Raw genomic sequence first — 21,050 nt, 5'->3', positions numbered from 1 at the left:
AGATGGCTGAGGGCAGGCTGCCTGGTGGCAAGGAGAGAGCGTAGACCTGAGGACCAGGCTTGGTCTCAGATGGCTTCACCACTTTCCTGTGTGCTGACTTAGCTGAGCCCACACAGCCAGGAAAGAAAAGGTAAAGTGGCTGGTCCTGCATAGGGAGGAAATAAATAAAAACGAGAGCATTCAAACTAACAGGAATTGACTATTTCATGTTTAAGTTTTGTTCTAGACCACTGTTTCCCAAAATGTGGCCTACAAAACTCGTTCTGAAGTATGTCATCAAAAAAGTTTCCAGCCAAACACGTAAGGGAAAAAATGTCAAATTACACAAACTATTCCAGAAAAGAACTATTTCCTAACTCGTTTTGATTTCAGCACCACCTTGATACGAAATCTGACAAAATTAAAGGCCAATCTCTCATAAACGTAACTGCAAAAATCTCAACAAAAATAACTATGTATAGAAAAATACAACACTGCTGGCTTGAGGGTTGAGTTTATTTCAGGAATGAGAGACTGGCTTAATATTCCAAAATCAATCAGTGGGAATAAAGATAAATGTCAATAGAATGAAAGTGAAAAATTATATGATTATTTTTGTAGATGCAGAAAAAGCACTTGATAAAATCAATACCCATTCATGATTTTAAGAAAAAAACAATTAGCAACTTAGGAAGAGAAAGGAATTTCCTTAACTTAATCAAGAATGTCACTAAAATATCTAAAGCAAACATCCCACTTAATGGTGAAATACTGAAAGATATCCCCAAGACTGGAATTGAGACAAGGATGTCCCCATCATCTCTTCTGTTCAACATTGTACTGGAGGTACTAGCCTGTTCAAAAAGAGAAGGAACAAAAATAAAAATATAAGGATTGGAAAGAAAAAATAAAACTACCATTATCTGTAGATGACATATATAGAAAATCCAAAGGAATCTATGAATAAAACTCTTAGAATTCGTAAGTTGATTTAGCAAGGTCATTGGGTATAAGGTCGATATATAAGAATCAACTATATCTCTATATATAAACAACAAACAATGTAAATTTTGTCTTTTAAAAAGGTCATTAGAGGGGCACCTGGGTGGCTCAGTTGTTAGCATCTGCCTTCGGCTCAGGTCAGGTCATGATCCTGGGGTCCTGAGATCAAGCCCCGTGTCAGGCTCCCTGCTCAGCGGGGAGCCTGCTTCTCCCTCTCCCACTCCCCCAGCTTGTGTTCCCTCTTTCCCTGTGCCTCTCTGTCAAATAAATAAATAAAATCTTTTTTAAAAAATGTCATTAGAGGGGCGCCTGGGTGGCTCAGTCGTTAAGCATCTGCCTTCGGTTGGGGTCATGATCCCAGGGTCCTGGGATCGAGCCCCGCATTGGGCTCCCTGCTCCGCGGGAAGCCTGCTTCTCCCTCTCCCGCTCCCCCCTTGTGTTCCTGCTCTCACTGTGTCTCTGTCAAATAAATAAATAAAATCTTTAGGAAAAAAATTTTTTTAAAAATTAAAAAATGTCATTAGAGAATAAAATTTTAAATAAGGTACCATTTCATATTATCAATCAAACACCTAGGACTCGACAAGTTGGGTTACATTAAAGAACTTCCATTTATCAGAAGATACCATTAAGCGAGTAAAACAACAATGGAACAAAACAAAAACAAACAAACAACAAAAGACATAAACCAGAGGGGGGAGAAGATATTTGCAGCACACGTATCTGACCAAGGATTCATACCGGATATATACAAAGAACTACAAAGCAATAAGAAAAAGACCTAGTACAAAAATAGGCAAGAGATGTTAACAGGCACTTCATGAAAGAGGATATCCAAATAAACCTCAAAGTTGTTTAACCCCATTAGCCGCCAGGAAAATGCAAAACAAAACAATGAGATACAAACACACACACACACACACACACACACACACACACACACACACGCACAAATTGTTAAAAAAAAAAAAAAAAAGCCTGACAATATCAAGGGTTGATGAAGATGTGGACATCTGGAACTCTCCTGCACTGATGGTGAGAAAGTCAATTAGCATTAGTCAATTAGCTGAAATCTAAGAATTAAAAATTAATTCACACATAGCTTCTGGGCCTTTTGGCTAAGAGCAAGTATGTATCTGCTAGTTTAATAATATTCACAACAACCAGGGATTTTATTTGTTAATGTATTCTAAACCAGATTAAAGAAAGATTCTGACCACATTCTGGCATTTTGCATCCCAGGGCTTATCAGGGAGCTGCACCAGGGAGTATCTCTGGCTTAATACAATGTCATCCCTACCAGGATGTTGCAAAGCCCTGTTGCGAGGGGTCACTGGGGTCATCCCCATGCCTACAGGGGAACATCATGTGAAGAGGCAGAGTAAGTAATCTGAGTGCAGAGAGGTCAAATGAAGCCAGATGGGCAAATCCTTTAATTCCCTCATCTCTGCTGTCTGCCCACTCTTGTCTGTGTTTTACTGTATGTAAGACTCAAAAGGCTTCTCCATCCCATGCCAGGAGAGTTTCCCAGCACACTGGGAGTGGCTCTCTACGCTACAGGATCAGCCAAGTCCCAGTGTGATCAGTAAGTTGTCTGCCCCATCAGCCTGTTCCAACAGGGGACCTCTGAAGCATAGGGAGTTGTAGGGGACATAGGAAAGTTAGCAAATTTTGGCATTCTCAGATTGATCATTCACATTCTCAGCTATCATTAGAATTCTGAGCTATGGGGGAGGACCATAGTTTTGTTGAGACCCACGTGTGAACTGCCTGTCCACTGAGCAGGTACAGGGCCACCCTCTTCCTCCCTCACCTCTGACCCAGCATCTGCATCCTAATAGATATTCTTTACTCAGCTCTACACTTGTTTCTGGAGTAATTTAAGAGTTTGAGGATTCTGGAAACACCTCTCTTAAGAATAGCAAGGGCTACAGTGTAAGACATGATCTAGTTAGAACATACTCTAAAATGACAGTCATCTCTGCTAAACAGAAAATGAGAAGTACAAATTATGAAGTGATGATATTCTTCAAAGGAAAGAAAGTATTTTAGGCCTTATGGGGATTGGGGAAGCTTCAGCAAGGATGGGACCTTCAGGGTAGGGGAGCGGCCTTTGAGCAGGAAAAAGGTAGAGTGGAGAGCATAACTCCTGCTTGAGATAGGGAGCAGAGGCAGGGCAGAGTGCGGGGGAGACCAGCTGTGTGACTCAAGTAGATAGTTTGTGCTGGGAAGCAGCCTGCAGTAAGACTGAGATTGGGGTAGAGCTGGGGAGGGCCCTGAATACTGACTCCATTCAGTAGACGGTGGAGAAAGCCCTGAAGGATCTGAAGGCGTGGGCTGAGGGTAGGGGAGTAGGGATACTGGCAAAGCCAGTCTGTGCATGCTTCAGCAGGCTGCATAATCCAGGACCTCTCCATGGGTCTGTGCTCATTTGGCTGAATCAGAGCCTAGGGGTGAGAGGCAGGGCAATTGGGGGTGGTGGTAACTGGTCTACATGGAGCCCAGGCACTGACATTAGTACTATTTTTTAAAGATCTCCATTGTACTCTCTAAATGACTTCATCCTTGTCCATAGTGTCAGTAATCTATGTGCCGATGATTCACATATTAAATTCTCCAGTTCTTCTCTGAGATCAAACTCCTAAACACAACTGCCTACAAGGCATCTCTTCCAAGATTGTCCTCAAGGGTGCCTCAGACGCTGCATATCCAAAGTGAATTCTTGGTGTTCCCCTCCCCCAAACTGTTCCTCCTCTTCCAGGATTCCTTTGTCTCAAGGGAGGTCTAAGGTATACAGAGGACTCCTGCCCGACACTTTCTTCCCCTGCACCACTGCCCATCTCAAATCCCTGCCACGTTTTCTCTCTTAAATCTCTGGAATCCAGGCATTTCATGCTACCTCCACTGCTAACATGGGAGTTCAAGCCCCCATCATCTCTCACTTGGACAACTGGTGTCCACGTATCCTCTTACGTCCTAATGTTATAATTCTGTTTCATATACTGGGACAAAAGTGATCCTTTCAAAACAGCAAACTAAGCCAGTTTCCTGCTTAAAAGCCTCCAGTGGTTCCCAGCTGCTCTCAGAATAAAAACCAAACTCCTGACAAAGGCTTCCAAAGCCTTGCAGTGTCTGGCCCCTACTACCTCCCCTCCTGTCTTACTCTAGCCATGCTAGTCTTCAATTGCCTTGGTCTCTTGGACCAACACAGGCCCTTTGCATATGTTATTCAAATTTTTGCTACCTTCTTCTTTGTCTCTTCTGTACTAGTTTATAGCTGTTCATTTTTCACAGCTCAGCTGAAATATCATTTCCTCAAAAAAGCTTTTCCTGATCCAACCCCCAAACTTGGGTAGATCTACCCAGTACAGTGGCTTTTAAGATTTTTTTATTGTGACCCATAGTATGAAATACATTTGACTTTGTGACCTAGCATAGACATATGTAAACTGAATAACAATTCTTACCTCTACTATATGACATATAGATATTTTCCATTTCACCTAAATGCATTACAGAACTCAATTTGGAAAAAAAAGGGGGGGGGCCTAATCTTATAGAACCATACCTTTCCTTCAAAGCACTCAGCACATTTTTTATGACTGTTGGATCAACTAACTGGATATTAATCTATCCTCCTCAAAACCTGTATGAGGGAGTATTTGGTATTTTGCTCACCATTCTAGCCCTCATACTTAGCAAATTCATCTGAGCCTTAACAGGCATTTAATAAATATTTGAACAATGGAAAATATAAATCATGACTAACCACTTTTTCTTTGTAGTAGGTATCACAATTATAACTATCTGTATAATTAAGCTTCTCTACTCTAGATTCTAACTCCAGGAGAGCAGAAATCCTGTCTTTCTGCTCCTTTTTAGGTCTCCAGCATTTAATATAGTTCCTGGCAAATGGTAAAAACAACTTCTCAAGGGGCGCCTGGGTGGCTCAGTCGTTAAGCGTCTGCCTTCGGCACAGGTCATGATCCCAGGGTCCTGGGATCGAGCCCCGCATCGGGCTCCCTGCTCCGCGGAAAGCCTGCTTCTCCCTCTCCCACTCCCCCTGCTTGTGTTCCCTCTCTCGCTGTGTCTCTCTCTGTCAAATAAATAAATAAAATCTTTAAAAAAAACAAACAAACAAACAACTTCTCAAGAACACAGTTCAAGTCCTGGTATCCATCTTCTGGCAAGCACTGAGTTAACGAAGTTGAGAGGTATCCACTGCTCTGCACAGTTATGCACTCTAGCACCAGTGCCTCAGAGATGATCCTTGCTTCAGAGACTATGAGAAACTCCGTTGATTCCAACAGGCAAATGGAACCTACACTGGAAACAAATTCTTCATAAATAGCCCGATGTGCTAAGTCCGGAATTACTGTATGGGCGTATCCAAAAGTTAACAGTTAGGGGTGCCTGGCTGGCTCAATCAGAAGAGCATGCGATTCTTGTTGATCTCGGGGGCATGAGTTGGAGCCCCATGTCGCTGTAGTGATTACTCAAATAAGAAACTTTAAAAGAAGTTTTAACAGTTAATTATACAGGAATAGTTTATTGGTTGTAAGCATTAAAAAAAAAAAAAAATTTGGTTGGAAATGCCTCATGTAATCTCTAGTCCCTAAAATATATCACTGCTCATACTTCATAGCACTCACATTCCTTCTATATATTCTATATTATTTGAATGGAACAAAACATACTTTGTACTTACCTTGTGACTCCCAGGATAGCTTCCCTGTGGACAAAACATGTAGAAGTAAATTGCTACAACCGATGATATAATCCCAGCTAAGCTTCTTGATAACACTCTTGCACAAGTCACATGGACACAGGAACATGAATGGATTTAGAGTGATTACCTTGATTGGCTTGTAGCAAATCCTTTGGCCTCATAAACTCAGCCACTTGGGCTGAACACTCTTAGTATTTAACATATAAACTAACCTCTTTATTTCATTTTCTAGCGTTTCTTGTACTTCTTAAAAACAAATGCTTTGGGGCGCCTGGGTGGCTCAGTCGTTAAGCGTCTGCCTTCGGCTCAGGTCATGATCCCAGGGTTCTGGGATCGAGCCCCGCGTCGGGCTCCCTGCTCCGCGGGAAGCCTGCTTCTCCCTCTCCCACTCCCCCTGCTTGTGTTCCCTCTCTCGCTGTGTCTCTCTCTGTCAAAAAATTAATAAAATCTTTAAAAAAAAAAAAAAACAAATGCTTTGTGTTACAGAGTATCTCACAAATCCAGGGTCTCCTCTACTGGGAAATAAGACAAACAATATTCTTATATACAGGACATGATGAATCAACACATTTCTTGTTAATCTTTGATGAGTTTCTCTATTTTCATTAATTTATGTTCAATATAAAAATATAGGTATAAAAAAGACATGATTTAGGAAAGGTCTGCCGGCTCAAAAGGACCGTAGTTCCTAGTTCTGACTGAAAAGCATAAAAACCAACTAACAAGAACCGGCAAGAACGATGACCACCCCTATCATGCAGAACGTGGTGTATAAATACCTTTTCCACTGAACAGGAACCAGGGGTCATTGGAGAAATGACTGCTGCCAGGTTTGGGATAGGAAATGTGAAAGACAAACTTAGAACAGAATACTGGAATTAGTGGGAATTCAGGAACTGAGTTAAAGGGGCTCCCACTGACCAAAGGTGAGGCAATTGATGAAGAAAATACTAACAATGGGTTGGAAGACAAGTATGTTTAGATCTGAGTTCATAATGATACTTAAAATTCACTGGTCACCTTTGGAGGATGCAAGGGGTCCAGTTCATTACTTTGAAAACTAGTAAAAAAAAAAAGGAAATACTTATTTGCCTTTCCTGTACAAATTGTACCCTAGGGTAACCAAATGATTGATGAGGGGATGTTTCTCTTTTTAGAAGTATTCCAGCTGGGGCACCTGGGTGGCTCAGTCGGTTAAGGGTCTGCCTTCCGCTCAGGTCATGATCCTGCGGTCCTGGGATGGAGCCCCGCATCAGGCTCCTTGCTCAGCGGGGTGCCTGCTTCTCCCTCTGCCTGCCGCTCCCCCTGCTTGTGTGCTGACAAATAAATAAAATCTTTAAAAAAATTCCAATCTATATGTGGTCAAGAAATGTGTACACTCTTGTGTACTGTGCTGTCCAGTAGAAATATGTGATCCATGTATGTAACTGTACATCTCAATTCAAACTCAATTTCAATTCAAATTCTCAATTTCAATGTAGACATGTATGGCATTTAACCCCAGGTGGAAAAAAACCATTCCCTCTTTCCTCGTGCCCAATAGCCATATATGTCTACCCTACTGGACAGTACAGCTCTAACCACTGAATCATAGGAAATATGGAGAAAGAGGAACATGCTGTCACAAGAATGCAATTAGTAAAATCCAGACTGGAAACTCTTCAGGAAAAAGTGACCCAATTTCTTCAAGTAATAAATTGTAAGGGAGAGACAGAGTACAAGAGTACAGAGGAAGAAGAAAGACCTACAGATTATCAGAAACTTGAGACATCATCAACCAGTAACAATGTATGGATTGCATCTAGAAGTTAATTTGAACAAAATGTAAAACACATTTATGAGATATGGAGATCTGAATACTGACTGGCTATTTGATGATATTAAGGAGTCATTCATTTCTTCCATTGCAATAATGGCACTATGGTTAAGTTTTAAAAATATCTTTTAGAGCTACACCTACTAAATACTTATGAATATAATGTCTGGGATTTGCTTCAAAATAATCCAGAGTGGTGGGGATACAGATAAAACAAGATTGGCTATGAGTTGACAGTTATTTGAAGCCAGATGCTGGGTATATGGAAAAAATTATACTATTCTCTTTACTATTCAATGTTGGAAATTTTCCATGATAAATTAAAAAAGACTGTGGTTAAAGATTACGATGACACTGTCCGTATTCTCAGAAGTACAATTCATTAAAGACACTATGTCTTTCTTTCCAAACCCATTAAGAACCAGCAGCTGCTGCCCCTACCACCACGCAAGGCAATAAACCAGGAAAAACTTCTAAAACAAAACCAAACAAACGACAAAAATAATGTTTACTTTATTAAAACTTTGCAGAAGCTGAATGAGGAAAGAGGGAATGGTTTTTTTCCACCTGGGGTTAAATGCCCCTTGGGTTCTGAGTTTTCCTGAATCTCTGCTTCACACTCTTGCTCCCAATCAATGTAGATGTCTTAGTGACAAGGCTGCCTGGATACTGAACACATCATACAATCATCTTTTATTTCTACTCTTTCTGCAGCTCATCAGAGAGCAAACGGTGGAGATTTATAACAAAAGGACACACAGGCTTATGGGGTTATGTGAGGCTAATCACATTAGATTTTAAGGTTTATGAGCTTAGGCATACACTTTGGAGTGCTGGCCCTCATATCCTATCCATTAACTCTGAAATGCAGAATATATAAATTTAACAGTGCAGATTCAACAGAAAAAGAACAAAGGTGTTAGCATGCTACACCCCAGAGCTTCCAACCACATGAAATCATTTCCAAAATTGGTGTCCTTTCCTGCTTACCCAGAGTTAGATTCCACAAAGTTTGGTGCTTGAGGTTCACCTCCCTATAGCAAATGTCTATTTCACAAATTTGCATTTTGGAGTGAAAATGTGTTTCATCAGTGTGAAAGTGTGTGCAGTGATTTGGTAAGGAACAAATTTGGGGGCAAAGGCTCAAGCTAAAAAATAAAAATGGTATTTATTCAGCTTTTTGGAAATATAAATAACACAATAGATGACAAAGAGCAAAACAAAACAAACCCCTGACACGTTATATGATCAATCACTTCCAGGCACAACTGCATTTATTAATGAATATAAAAAAATAAATTTGATTTTATTTTTATCTGCTTTCCTCCCAGCTTTAACTACATAGGTGTTTTTGGAAGCTTGAGTTTCTAAGAAAATTCCACAGCTATACCGGCCCCTACAACGTGACTGAGTGAGGTTACGGTCCCACTCCCATAGGGAAATAAATGTCTATCATTGGGGATTCTGAACATCTAAGACCTCCAGGAACTTAAAAAACAGGTGTTTTTGTTAGGATCCTTCTCACATGGGAAAATGCAGCCATTATCCATTAAACCACAATCCAATGTTCTCCGCAGGACTACCAGACTAGGCCACTGAGCTTTTCTGGCAGCCTAGCCTGGAGCCTCTCAAGTTGCACCAAAAGTGGGAGTCACAGAACCAAAGATAAGGCATTTCTGACCTTTCCTCCTAGAAGTCAGAGAGTTCTCTGGGTAGGGAGGGCAAGGAGGTTTTGCATCAAGCCTGCCTTCACGCTCAGTACTGGGGGAAGGGCTGCTAAGTCTACCCAGTGCACACTTGCGTCGAGTGTCTGGAGTGTACTTACCCATCACCACACAAGGCAGTTAGGAGTAAATTAGCAAGTCACCCTGTACCAAGCCCCTTCAAAACAGAGGCAGATTTGGTGAACCAAGGCCACTGCCTGTGGTAATAACCCCAGTTCACCTAGGTCCTTTCCTGAAGAACCGTATTAATCTCCTGATTCAAGAGGCATCTCTGGCCAGGACAGAGCACGCAAGGAAAACGTAACTTCTGGGTAGGGCAATGCCACACGGAGTTTAGAGGTTGTGGTTTAGTCTACAGCACAAGAAGATGGTGGCATCACTAGTATTTAGAGCTGGAAAGAGCCTTGGCCGGACCACACTCCTGGAGCATCTTTACTAATGCAGCTTAATGGCCGTTGCCCAGATGTCGTTGCTGGGGAGCGGGGGAAGGACCCATCCTTGGGGAACGGAGTTGCCTTTGGGATGATCAGATGGCACCAGGTACTGATCCCAATCATGCCTTAATAAGAACATTGTAGAACAACTGTTTATTTCTGTTTTATTCCAAGCAAGATGTTCAGCAACTAAATATTCTATTTCAGGACTTAGCTTTCAAATGACTGACGTACTAGTCCACTAAAGAACTTGACTTCTAGGCATTATGCAAAAGACCATATTTCTTAAATGTACATACGAAGGGCAAAAAACTGCAAAGAACTTACAATCTTATGGATAACCAAATAATATACAGTTGATCCTCATTATTTGCAGGTTCCATGTTTGCAAAGTTGCCTATTCACGAAAATTCGTCTGTAACCCCACAATCATTACTCATGGTGCTTTCGTGGTCACTTGCCAACATGCACGGAGCAATGAAAAATCTGAGTCCCTGACAGGCACATTCCCACCTGAGGCTGAATAAGGTGACACTGTCTTCTTGTTTTCAGCCTCACACTGTAAAGAAGTGTCCTTTCTACAGTCTATTTAGCACCACGTTTTCCACATATTTGTGCTTTTACTGGTGCCTCTGCTTTAGGAGACGGCCCCCAGGTATTCCGCAGTGCTCGCTAGCACGAGAAGGCTGGTGTGTGTCTCACGGAGAACACATGCTTGCTAGAGAAGCTATGTTGAAGCAGGAGTGACAGTGCTGTTAGCTAGGAGTTCAAAGTTAATAAATCGACAATATATATTAAATAAGGTGTTTTTAAAAAGAAATCCACGTAAAACGATGTTATATATTGATCGGTTGATGAAAACGTTGTGGCTTCAGGCTCACAGGAACCTCACCCTGTATTTCTTTGAGGGGTAGCAGCCCAGTATTCTCTAATTCAGTACATGCAGCTTTACAGAACATAGCTACTGTGAATAATGAGAATCTACTGTACTTATGTTTAAAAGCTAAAACTTGTATGTTAGCCAGAAATATACTTTTCCCAGAACACAAACTTGGTATGCTAAAAAGCATCATTAGAGCTACAGAAGGAACCTGAGGGATCACTTAGTCCAGTGATTTTCAAACCAGGCTTTCAAGACCGCTAGGCCCCAAGCAGGTGTTCTGGGGAATCTAGGAAACAACGAAGTGCTTCCAGTCAATAACAGATTTAAAGTGCCTACGGAACCCACTCATTCCAACTATTTACAAATGGATTTTTCAGAAGACTGCCTTTGGGAAGAACGCTACTGCTGAAGTTTGAAGGCCACATTCTCGTCCATCATTTGCATTTGTAGGTGAGGAAAGTGAGACCCAGACAGCTGAAAACTTGGCCCAGCTCATTAGTAACTGCAGATTAAGATGAGATTCCTTGTTCCTAGCTCTCCTGGCTTTGACCTGTAGGAACTCACAAGCTGGTATGGGACTTAAACAGCCTCCACAGGCAAGTAGGCAGGGAGGGTTTCCTTCCCTTGGTCTGTTTAGCAGCAGAAGAGAATTAGGAAAAGGAAGCCAATGCTTTAAGTCAATACAACAGCTATAGCATGAGACAGTACTTGTTGGGCAAATCACAACCTGAGTTTCAGTTTCTTCACCTGTTAAAACAGAGACATCTACTTCTCAAGGACTGAGGACTAAAGGCATGTGTGGCATCCTTAGAACCTAGAAACTTTACATAAACCAGTAAGAAATTAAAAAAAAAAGAGAGATAGCAATAGACCTCAACAACACAAGCACCTCAAGTGCTTCTTGCTACCCAAGGGGAAGGCAACATGGATAGAGTGCCCCTCTGACCTTATCTGGATGAGTGCTGGCAGGGAGTGCTCGGCTTGGAGGTAATACTGTCGGAAGGGTTGCAAGAGGTGAGTGAGAGGGAACTCATCTGAAAAAGAAAAGGCACGTTACCACATCATCACACTTCATATCTAGAGTGTATTTCTCAATGCAAGCTGACTGAGCTTAGGACTATGACAATATGACAATGTGATCAAATATTTCATCTTTATCCATTTCACAGTACACAGTACACAGTTTAGAATTTCAAATCTTGAAGGTGCCATTTGCTGCTTAGCTTAGGTTGAGATCATCCATGAGGAAAAAGAGCTGCCAATCTAGTATTTTCCTTTTCTCCCCTGGTTACAGAGGAACTTACCTGGATCCCCAAATAACTTGGACTCAATTTCACGCTTCTGAAGTAAAAATTTCTCTTTTTCTTTCCTCTGTTTCTTTTCTAATTCTCTTTTCCTCTCTTCCTCTTGTTCTCCTTCCAACATGACTCTGAGGGCTCTCTCTTCAGCTTCATATAATTCAGAGCGTTTTTTAATGAGTTTTCTTAGTCGCTGAAGATGATGCTCAAAAGTCTCATCTGCTGAGGCTGGAGGACAGACCCCTAGGAAGAGATCCAAATGGCATTTTAGATAAAACTTTTTATCCCCAAATCTGTGTTCTAATGAGACTCAAAGTCCTACTTACATTATGAATTTGCAAATTCTAACCCATCTTCAAGGCTCAATTTGATCTTGAGTCTCCAATTAATCTGACCCCACCCTGACTTTCCCTAACTCCTCTCTCTGGATCATACCACTTAACCTGAGTTTATTTATTTCTAATGGCTTTGATCCTTTGGGCTGTGAGCTCACTAGAGAGAAGTATCTTATACTTCTTCACTCTGATATTCCCATAGCACAGGCTCCCAGGCTCAACTAATAAACAATTCTCCTGCTAACAGAGCCTGAAGTTCTGGGAGAACACACTTGGATAATGAGGAAGAAATACACATAACCAACCACACTGACCTCCCAGTCTGCTGCTTAGTGTAGAGTGACCAAATATTTCATTTTGCCCAGTTTTAGTACTGAAAGCACAGCATCCTGGGAAACCTGGGATGGTTAGTCACCCCGATTTAAATGTGAGGTCAGCTAATAGGATAGGCAACATAGCTAGTGCCACAATTGGGAAAATTTGATTACAGACTAGTTAGTAGGTGATATCAGAGGATTATTACTAATTCTGTTATGCGTGATAATGGCATCATAGTTGACTATGCCTATTTTATTTAGGTGTTCTATTTTTGTGCATGAGTGAGATTTTTTTTAAAGATTTTTTATTTATTCATTTGAGAGAGAGAGAGAGAAAGAGAGAGAAGGAGTGGGGGGGGGGGTCAGAGGGAAAGGGAGAAGCAGACTCCGCACCGAGCAGGGAGCCCAATGAGGGGCTCGATCCCAGGACCCCGGGATCATGACCTGAGCCGAAGGCAGATGCTTAACCGACTCTTGATTTCGGCTCAGGTCATAATCTCAGGGTCAGGAGATCAAGCCCTGAGTCAGTCTCCACACTGAGTGTGCTTCTCCCTTTCCTTCTTCTCCTCCCCTGGCTTGTGCTCTCTCCCAAGTAAATAAACAAACAAACAAAATCTTTAAAAAAATTTCATAAGGAAAATGTTTTAAAATTTAATGAACACTTGAATGGGGTGCAGCTGTGCACTCACTACCACACGGCCCTGCGATAGAAAAGCTGCTGAAGCTCCTGGTGATTCATCCTGGAGTGATGTGGGTGTTGGCCATCCTGTTAGTTCTCAAAGATTTTAAAAGCAAATGTACTTATTATGGAAGCATCTTAACAATACCAGATACAAGGAAGAAAAAAATTCGAACACCATGAACATAATCAACCATTTTTATTTCCCCGTTGAGCCTGCAGTCATTTTTTTCATCCATACATTAGCAACGTCACATAGTTCAACAAAGTATGTGGAATTTCTACATCTCCATTTCAATTCTCTATATTCTTCTCCAGTCTTTGTAATTATTGAATGGCTCTATTCCTCTTTCATCAAATCAATGTACCATAATTTACTTAACAAGCTCCCTACTCCTGGACACTTAGCCTGTTCCAAATGTCCTATTATCATATACTGTTATTGGGCATGTTACTTTTTTCCTTTTACAGATTATTTCTGTAAGAGAAATGCTCAAGAGAAGAAATGTTTATGAGTACTTCCAGGATCGCCTAAATGTGGTACTAAACTGCTTCCCAGAAGAGCTGATCGAGGCCTTTGGAGGTCTGATTCTTTTCTCCTTCAACCATCGCCACTAAGTGGTTGTGGAATTCGCTCTCCTATCCTCACCTCCAAGGCTAACATTTCTCCAGGTCATTTTCTCATGACTGCTTTGCTTGAACAGGTTTCCAATCACTCAGTCCCAACTATAGAAACTCTACAACTCAAATCCATCTTCTACTAAGTTGCCAACTATTTTCCAAATACACACAAAATTCTTATGCAGTGAGAAACTCAAGCTGTCACTACCCTGTTTTGTAATAATTTCATGACTGTTTAATTTTTTTACCTAGACCAGGAATTGGCAAACTTTTTCTGTAAAGGGCCAGATAGTACTAAAATCTGCCAGTACAGGCAAAATACAGACACTCCATCAGCCCCAAAGTGCCCCCCCAAGACCCCAAGAGGAATGGTGGCCTGCCCCCATCTCACGCTGCTGGGCCTGCACCACGAACCCACGCCTCCATCAACCTTTCACTGATCACTTCTGATCTCCATGATACATTCCCTCAGAAATGACAATCCTCACCCAGTCTTTCTCCTGACCCCAAGTACTGACATGGTTTAGGTTCCCTCTGCCTCTCCCACTCACTCCTCCAGCTCCTACATACCAATGCCTTCTTTTCCCTTCAGCCCCCCACACCTTTGAACCTTGGCATGGTGAGAAAAAAATCTGCTACCTCTAAAGTCTTAAGCATGATTCTTTTCTGACTAGGACCTTCTACCCTCCCAGTGCACTTATCTCCTCCCTGGAGACTGTCGGCTTCACTAAAACCTCCAAGTGAATGTATCCAAATCCACCCCCTTCTACTCATCCTCACCACAACTTATGGTCACTCTTAAAGCAAAACCCTAACAGCCCTGTGCTCACCTGCCAGTCGCAGAGCACTCCTGGGAGAAGTCATCTGATTACGATCTAGCGCCAGTACACAACGACATGAGCTGCGCCCACAGCACCTCCCTACAACCATACTCCCATGGGTCTCTAGTTGGCTCGTACTCATTCTTCACAGCACTTATCTCAAACCTTTACTGCTCTCCTAAAGCCTTCCTTCTCTACTGTCTCTGAAGCAAACCGTCTAACCTATCTCAGAGAAAACAGGCTAGTAGGCAGGAAATCTCTTAACTTTCAGCCCCCAATTTCACTCTTTTGCAGGACTACCCATCGTTGTCTCCTTCATTTTCATTCCAGTGGAAGATAGATCATTCTAGGGGCGCCTGGGTGGCTCAGTCAGTTAAGTGTCTGTCTTCGGCTCAGGTCATGATCCTGGGGTCCTGGGATCGAGCCCCATGTCAGGCTCCTGCTCAGCGGGAAACCTGCTTCTCCCTCTCCTCCCCCTGCTTGTACTCTCTCTCCATCAAATAAATGGAGAAATAAAATCTTAAAAAAAAAAAAAAAGGTGGATCCTTCTACACTTAAGTTAATCCCTCCACCTGGGATCAGGAGTCTCCCTACCTCCTGCAGGACCTTGAGCCATCAACTATCCCTCCTGCTTCTCTCTGACCCTCTCCCTCTACTCACTCCTTTGCTCGGCAATTAAACATGTTCAAATTTTCCCCACGACCCTAAGATTACCACCCCGCCCTTTACACTGTCAGATACTGATCTTGCTCTCTCCTTTCTTCCCAGGCAAATGTTAGTAAGTTGAACTCACTGTTTGCTTTTCTTACCTCCTATTCTCTCTTTAATCTAGTCTAGTCTACCTAGACTCTACCCATACCATTCTGCTGAAACGCACCCAGCATAGTTCACTGATGATCTATTGGGTACTAATTGCCATGGAAGTTCCTCCATCTTTAGGTACTATCATTATTCCCTTCTTACAGATGAGGAAACCAAGGCAAAGAGACGTTTGGGTAACCTGCCCAAGATAACACAATCTCTCTGAGCATTTGCCACTTTTCAGAAGGAGGGAGGGGACCTACCTTCTCCTTTTACTTCTCTGACCTCTCTTGTGGCCACCCCTTTATCCATCTGGATTTTGACATTCCCTAGGATTTTGTCTTTTTGGCCCTCACCTTGTACTATACAACCTCCTTAAGGTCATGCCTACTTGTGGCTACATGCTGATGACCTCTTAACCAGGATGTACCACAGGCACCTCAAACGTACCATGTCCCAAATTGAACTCACCAACCCCAAATCTGTTCCTCCTCCCATTGCTGAGTTCCCCAAGTTATTTACTTATACACTCCCTCTCTCCTTTATTCCTATTTCTTAAATCCATTTACTCTTCTCCAACTCATCATCTGACCCTTAGTTCACACTCCCATATTATCCATGCCCAGACTACTGAACAGCCTTCTCAGTCTCTCCTTTTCTCCCTCCCTCCTAGATGCTCCAAACCTTTCTCTGCTCCACCAGCACTGATCACTGCTGTCATTTCACTTTCTGCTTAAAATCTTTCAATGGTTCCCCTCAGCTTTAAGCATAGGTGAGAAGTCTAGTCTGGCCCCTAAGACACTTTGCAATGTGGCCTTGCTTACATATCCAGCTTCATTCTCTCAGCCCTTACTTGGAGGTACACACACCTTGAGGGAAAAGTTTTAAGTATATAATGCCAACTAGCAGCTAGTTACCAAATCATTTTACATTCAAGTCCATTAACTCCACAGAAGCTGCTTATTTTCATATATCACAATTCCTCCAAAATTTCCTCCTTCTTCTGGACCAAAGTGAGAAAGACTAATAGTGAGAAATTATGCTAGGAAATCTACTTGGCAAAAGTTTACTGACCACTCACCTCACAGAGGCCATGAAGTAGAAGAATATTAAATAATAGCCCTCAGGTTTTCATTCCCTAAGGAAGAAGTAACGGTAGACACCGTAGATGCAAACTCCCTTTTGACTCATGTGCTATGGGGTCATCTGCCTCCGAGGCCTGAATTTGAATCAGCCACTCTGAAGACTGGCATGCACAAGCTAATCACTTAGCTAGTGAATGAGCTTGGCTGAATACACAATGGTCACATCCCAGTGAAACTTTATTAAGGGTCTGACTCACAGGTTTCATTTATATTTTAAACCACACAGGGGAAGTCATTTGCTATCATGGTACTTGCTAATTTGTGTGTTCTCAAATATCCCTGGTGAATAGCAATGGCCTATAGCCTACTAATAAATAAGGCAGCACGTGGTCCAAACCAGGTGCAAGTGAGGAGGAAGTCACCTCAGCCCAGATCAGGGAAGGATGGAGAATGTTGAATCTGTGTTTAGTTTTGAAGGGTAGTGAGAACTTAAAATGAAAAAGATGGAACTGAGGGCCCTCCACATGAATAGACTGGCAAGAGTAAAGATTAAGACAGGCAAATGTTGGGGTGCCTGGGTGGCTCAGTTGGTTAAGCGGCTGCCTTCGGCTCAGGTCATGATCCCAGGGTGCTGGGATCGAGCCCCGCACTGGGCTCCCTCCTCCTCGGGGAGCCTGCTTCTCCCTCTCCCTTGGCCTGCCGCTCCCCCTGCTTGTGCTCTTTCTCTCTCTATCAAATAAATAAATAAAATCTTAAAAAAAAAAAAGACAGGCAAATGTTGAAAGCACAACTAGGGATCTTCTAGAAAACCAATGCTTCCTCTAGAGGCAAGAGGAGACGACTAAGGTTTTCTGATCCAAAAGCATGTAAGCTGAGGACATCCAAGCAGTCTGCAGGGCACTCCCTGTCCTGTCCAACCATTCACACCTCTTATAAATATCAATGTTTCAGGTTGGAAACCTATCTGAAGGGGCATGCCAAGTTTTCAACACCTTCTGAAATACCTCGTAAAGGTAGAATAGCTTTTGCCTTGGTACATGGGCAAAGGTGGCCAGCCCTGCGAACCTCACTCAGAGAAGCGTGGCCAGGAATGCCTGGGGTGGGAATGATGAATCAAAGGAAAGGCAGCATAGTGGGTTCCCACACCTGCCTCTCTTTTCAACCTTGTCAACAAAGGGGTAAACAAAGTCTGAGGCTTCTGCTTCAAAAGTTCTGCGGTACTGCTGACAAGCTTTATTACTCTATTCGGTGAAAAAAAAATTATCAAACATTTTTCCTTCAAAAATTTTGGGGGAGCTAGGGTAAACAAAGGGAAGGAGCAGGGCAACAGAGGAATAAATACAAGTAGAAATGCAAAGCCATGGTTACCTTTCCTTGCTGCTGCCTCTTTCCTGAGCTTCCTCAATTTCTCCAAGGCCCGAAGAATGTCCACCATTCTTTTGGTGTCTGCTTGCTTTTTCCTCACTTCAGATAAGACACCATCAGCAGCAGCTTTAAGTTCCTGCTCCTGGAAAAGAGAGTCCATGAGAAAGACCCTAGTATTAGGAACAGCCTTACAGCAGAGAACAGCTGCCTAGAAGGTAGATTTCAGAAGATCAGACAGTTGCAGGGTTAAGAGTTTCTACTGGATCTCCATCTCAATTTCCTAGGCTGGACGAAATTCCTCTCCTACACTGGTCCAGCCAAGAGATTATCTTCTCTGCAGTTTCCACGTGGGTGCTGATCTTTGTTTCTTCCTTGGAATTTCTTGAAGTGTAGTCCAAGGAACATCTGCATCAACTTTAAGTTGGGGCTCTTATTAAAAATGTAGACTCCTGGACCTAAAGATTCAGACTAGGAGGGAAGATAAGGAATGGGTTGGAAGGGCCCAGGACTCTACAATTCTGTCAGTGACACACAACACGTTTACTCTTCTTAAGTTGGTTCACATGTAGACAAAATAACTCCGGTTCCTCATGTGGATGGTAAGAAAGATCCTTTTGCCTAAAGCTCTCTTCCCATCTATCAAATAAATGCCTATAATTCCACCATTACAACCACACCATGCTGTTTCCCTCTTCTTCTATTACCCTCTCTGCCTGGAACTGCACCTGTTGCTTTCACTTTGCTTTGACATCTCCTTTAAGACTCAGTTCAGATGTCACAATATCATCCACAAAGCCTTCCCTTACACCATCCCCCAACGGACTGGATATTCCTTCTCTGGGTTCGATAGCACCTACAGTTGAAACCCCAACACATACCATGCTGTACAGACATGGTCCCCATGAGGCTCTAAGCCCCTCAAGGACAAGCACTATATCCTATTCATCCCTATCACCAGCATTGGGTCTGGCACATAATGGGTCCTTATTAAATGTCTATGGAACTGATGCTAACTCCCTTAGATTATGGTGCTGCCTCCAAGTATTCTCCTTTAAAGCACAGATATTCCTGGAAGTGTGAAGACAAATCTTGCCATCACATTTCAGCGGGGAGTTGTATCAGATTCTAGGGCAGTAACAGACACAAGGAGGAAGAGGAGGGAGGAAACCCTAGCTGGTTGTAGAGAGTGAAGGGAGGGCGGCAAGCACCTAGAGGCACTCAGAAATAATGAGAATGCCTTCAACAACTATCTGATCAATTTCCATTTTCACCCTGGCCCCTAGGTAAGATCAAAAGACTTTGGAATCAGCCAACCTGGGCTCAGATCAGGAGTAAAACTGCTACAAACCAGTTTGTGATTGTTGGCAAGTTAGCTTCTCTACGCCTCAATTTCCTAATTTGTAAAATGGCGAGAATATGGTTTACCTCTCAGCGTTGTTACAGGGATTAAAGATCTGGCATATGCAAAGGCTTTAGCATAGTGTCTAGTATGCAGCAAGTGCTCAAAAACACCAGTTAAACCTGGGGATATGTGGTTTAAAATTCCTAAACAAAGTAATCCTGGGAAAGTCATCACTACTGCCCCATCAGCCAATTAGGGTAAGGCACCAAGTGCTCTATATTTTGTATTAAAATCAGCGAACCAATACAAGAAACAAGGACCCAGATTTTTGTTCGCCTTGAATGTTAGTAAGTGGACAAAACATTGTAGCAGGAAACAGGGCGTTTGTAATCCCCGCAACGTCACTGTGTAATCCTATACTTTGTATTTACAGGACCCGCAGTACACCTTGAGCATTTGTGTTCTGTACTATGCGTCATTTACACGCAATCAACATGACGACGAGGTCGGAAAGCCTGGCTACCTTTTTATTTTACGAAAGAGGAAAAGGAGGCTTAAACATGGGAAACGACAGCGCAAAGCCTCACGGCCCTTCAGGTTCCAAACATCACTACCTCCAGCCCCTGCGCATCTGTTGCTGCTCTTACCCGCTTCTTCTCCTCCACCTCCTGCACGCATTTGACCCTCCAAAGGTCAATCTCCTGCTCGCGCTCCGCTGCTCGCGCGGCCTCAGCCTCCCGCTCGGCTTCGCGTTCCCGGGCCCTCTCGCGAAGCCGCAGGCGGCGGCGCCGGACCCTCTCCAACCTCCGCCGCGCCTCACCCACATAGGCGGCCTGGGTTAGCAGCTGTAGTCTCTCGGCCAGTTGGGCGCGCAGCGGCGCGACCTGGGCATGCAGCAGTACCCAGGCCGCGCCATCGGCCTCGGCCTCGCGCAGGGCCTGGCCCAGGTCGCGCAGCCGCCGCACCAGGCGCAGAGCCCCGCGCAACCGCGCGCGCACTTCGCCCAGGCTGGGCCCGGCGGGCGCGCGCGGAGGCACCGGGCAGCCGGTCCGCCGCGGGGTTCCGAACACCGCCTCTAGCCACTGCCGGTCGCGCAGGCGCTGCAGGGCCGCGTCCCCGAGTACGTCGGACGGCGGCGGTGCCTCAGGCCAGTGCGGGCTCCAGGGCGGCCCCGGGCCGGGCGGCGGCGGTCGCGGCCGCTCCCCACCGTCGGTCCCCGGGAAGGGCCGGCACTGGGGCGGCGGCGGGGGCAGCGGTGGTGGCGGCACCGGGTAGAAGACGCCACCGCCGCTACCGCCGCCGCCTCGAGAGGCTTCCCCGGAGGCCCGGGGCTGCAGAGCCAGCGGGGGCTGGAGGAAGGGGGCGGAGGCCCCCGGAAAGGGGCCGGGCCGCTGGGGAAGAGGCGGCGGGAAAGCCGGGGAGGGCAGCGGCGGTGGCGGACAGCCGAAGGGAGCGGGAGGCGGCGGCTGCGGAGGCGGCGGGCCTGGGCGACCCGGGGCGAAGAAGGGCGGCAGAGCCATATCCACGACGGAGGGAGTCTGAGCAGTGACAGAATTTGAGTGGTTCCCCTAGAAAGAGTGTCTTCCGGGGAGGAAGTGACGTAGTACACGCGCGACGCCAATACGACGCGCGGGTCCGAGAGCCCCCGGCATTTGTGGGCGTTTATTCAGTTCTTCAATTCCTAAATACTGCTCTTACTGAGCATTCTAGGTGCGGAGCCAGATGTATTGCAAACATTGTAACTAACAGATACAGTTTCCCTCGTGAAACTACCTCTCTAGTAAAGAAACATTAATCAAGTAATCGTGCAAACAAATGC

The 21,050-nt window shown here is 44.1% G+C and overlaps 1 protein-coding gene across 4 annotated transcripts; it reads right to left on the bottom strand.

Annotated features, from left to right (window-relative positions):
- Positions 1 to 10: 10 nt before the first annotated feature.
- PDCD7 (programmed cell death 7) lies at positions 11 to 20,829 on the bottom strand. 4 transcript variants are annotated; one of them, XM_078079201.1, is made up of 6 exons: positions 19,879 to 20,829; positions 17,893 to 18,031; positions 11,872 to 12,108; positions 11,514 to 11,601; positions 5,690 to 5,713; positions 27 to 145 (listed from the first exon to the last, which is right to left on the bottom strand). In XM_078079201.1, the coding sequence occupies exons 1-6, from the start codon at positions 20,749 to 20,751 to the stop codon at positions 76 to 78; spliced, it is 1,431 nt and encodes a 476-aa protein (XP_077935327.1). In that variant the 5' UTR covers positions 20,752 to 20,829; the 3' UTR covers positions 27 to 75. The 4 variants fall into 4 exon arrangements, with proteins under 4 accessions (XP_077935328.1, XP_077935327.1, XP_077935329.1 ...); XM_078079203.1 differs by lacking the exon at positions 27 to 145 and adding an exon at positions 4,353 to 5,489 and having other exon boundaries at positions 19,879 to 20,828; XM_078079202.1 differs by lacking the exon at positions 5,690 to 5,713 and having other exon boundaries at positions 11 to 145; positions 19,879 to 20,828.
- Positions 20,830 to 21,050: the final 221 nt, after the last annotated feature.

This window comes from Halichoerus grypus, chromosome 8, assembly GCF_964656455.1.
Source record: "Halichoerus grypus chromosome 8, mHalGry1.hap1.1, whole genome shotgun sequence".
NCBI lineage: Eukaryota > Metazoa > Chordata > Mammalia > Carnivora > Phocidae > Halichoerus > Halichoerus grypus.
This window is presented reverse-complemented; position numbering and strand designations above follow the sequence as displayed.

Coding starts and splice junctions, on each gene's coding strand:
- PDCD7 (XM_036087192.2), bottom strand. CDS start 20,751: ATGGCTCTGCCGCCCTTCTTCGCCCCGGGTCGCCCAGGCCCGCCGCCT. Junction 18,032..19,878: donor AGGTGGAGGAGAAGAAGCGG/GTAAGAGCAGCA, acceptor TCTCTTTTCCAG/GAGCAGGAACTTAAAGCTGC. Junction 11,602..11,871: donor CAAGTTATTTGGGGATCCAG/GTAAGTTCCTCT, acceptor TTTCTTTTTCAG/ATGAGTTCCCTCTCACTCAC.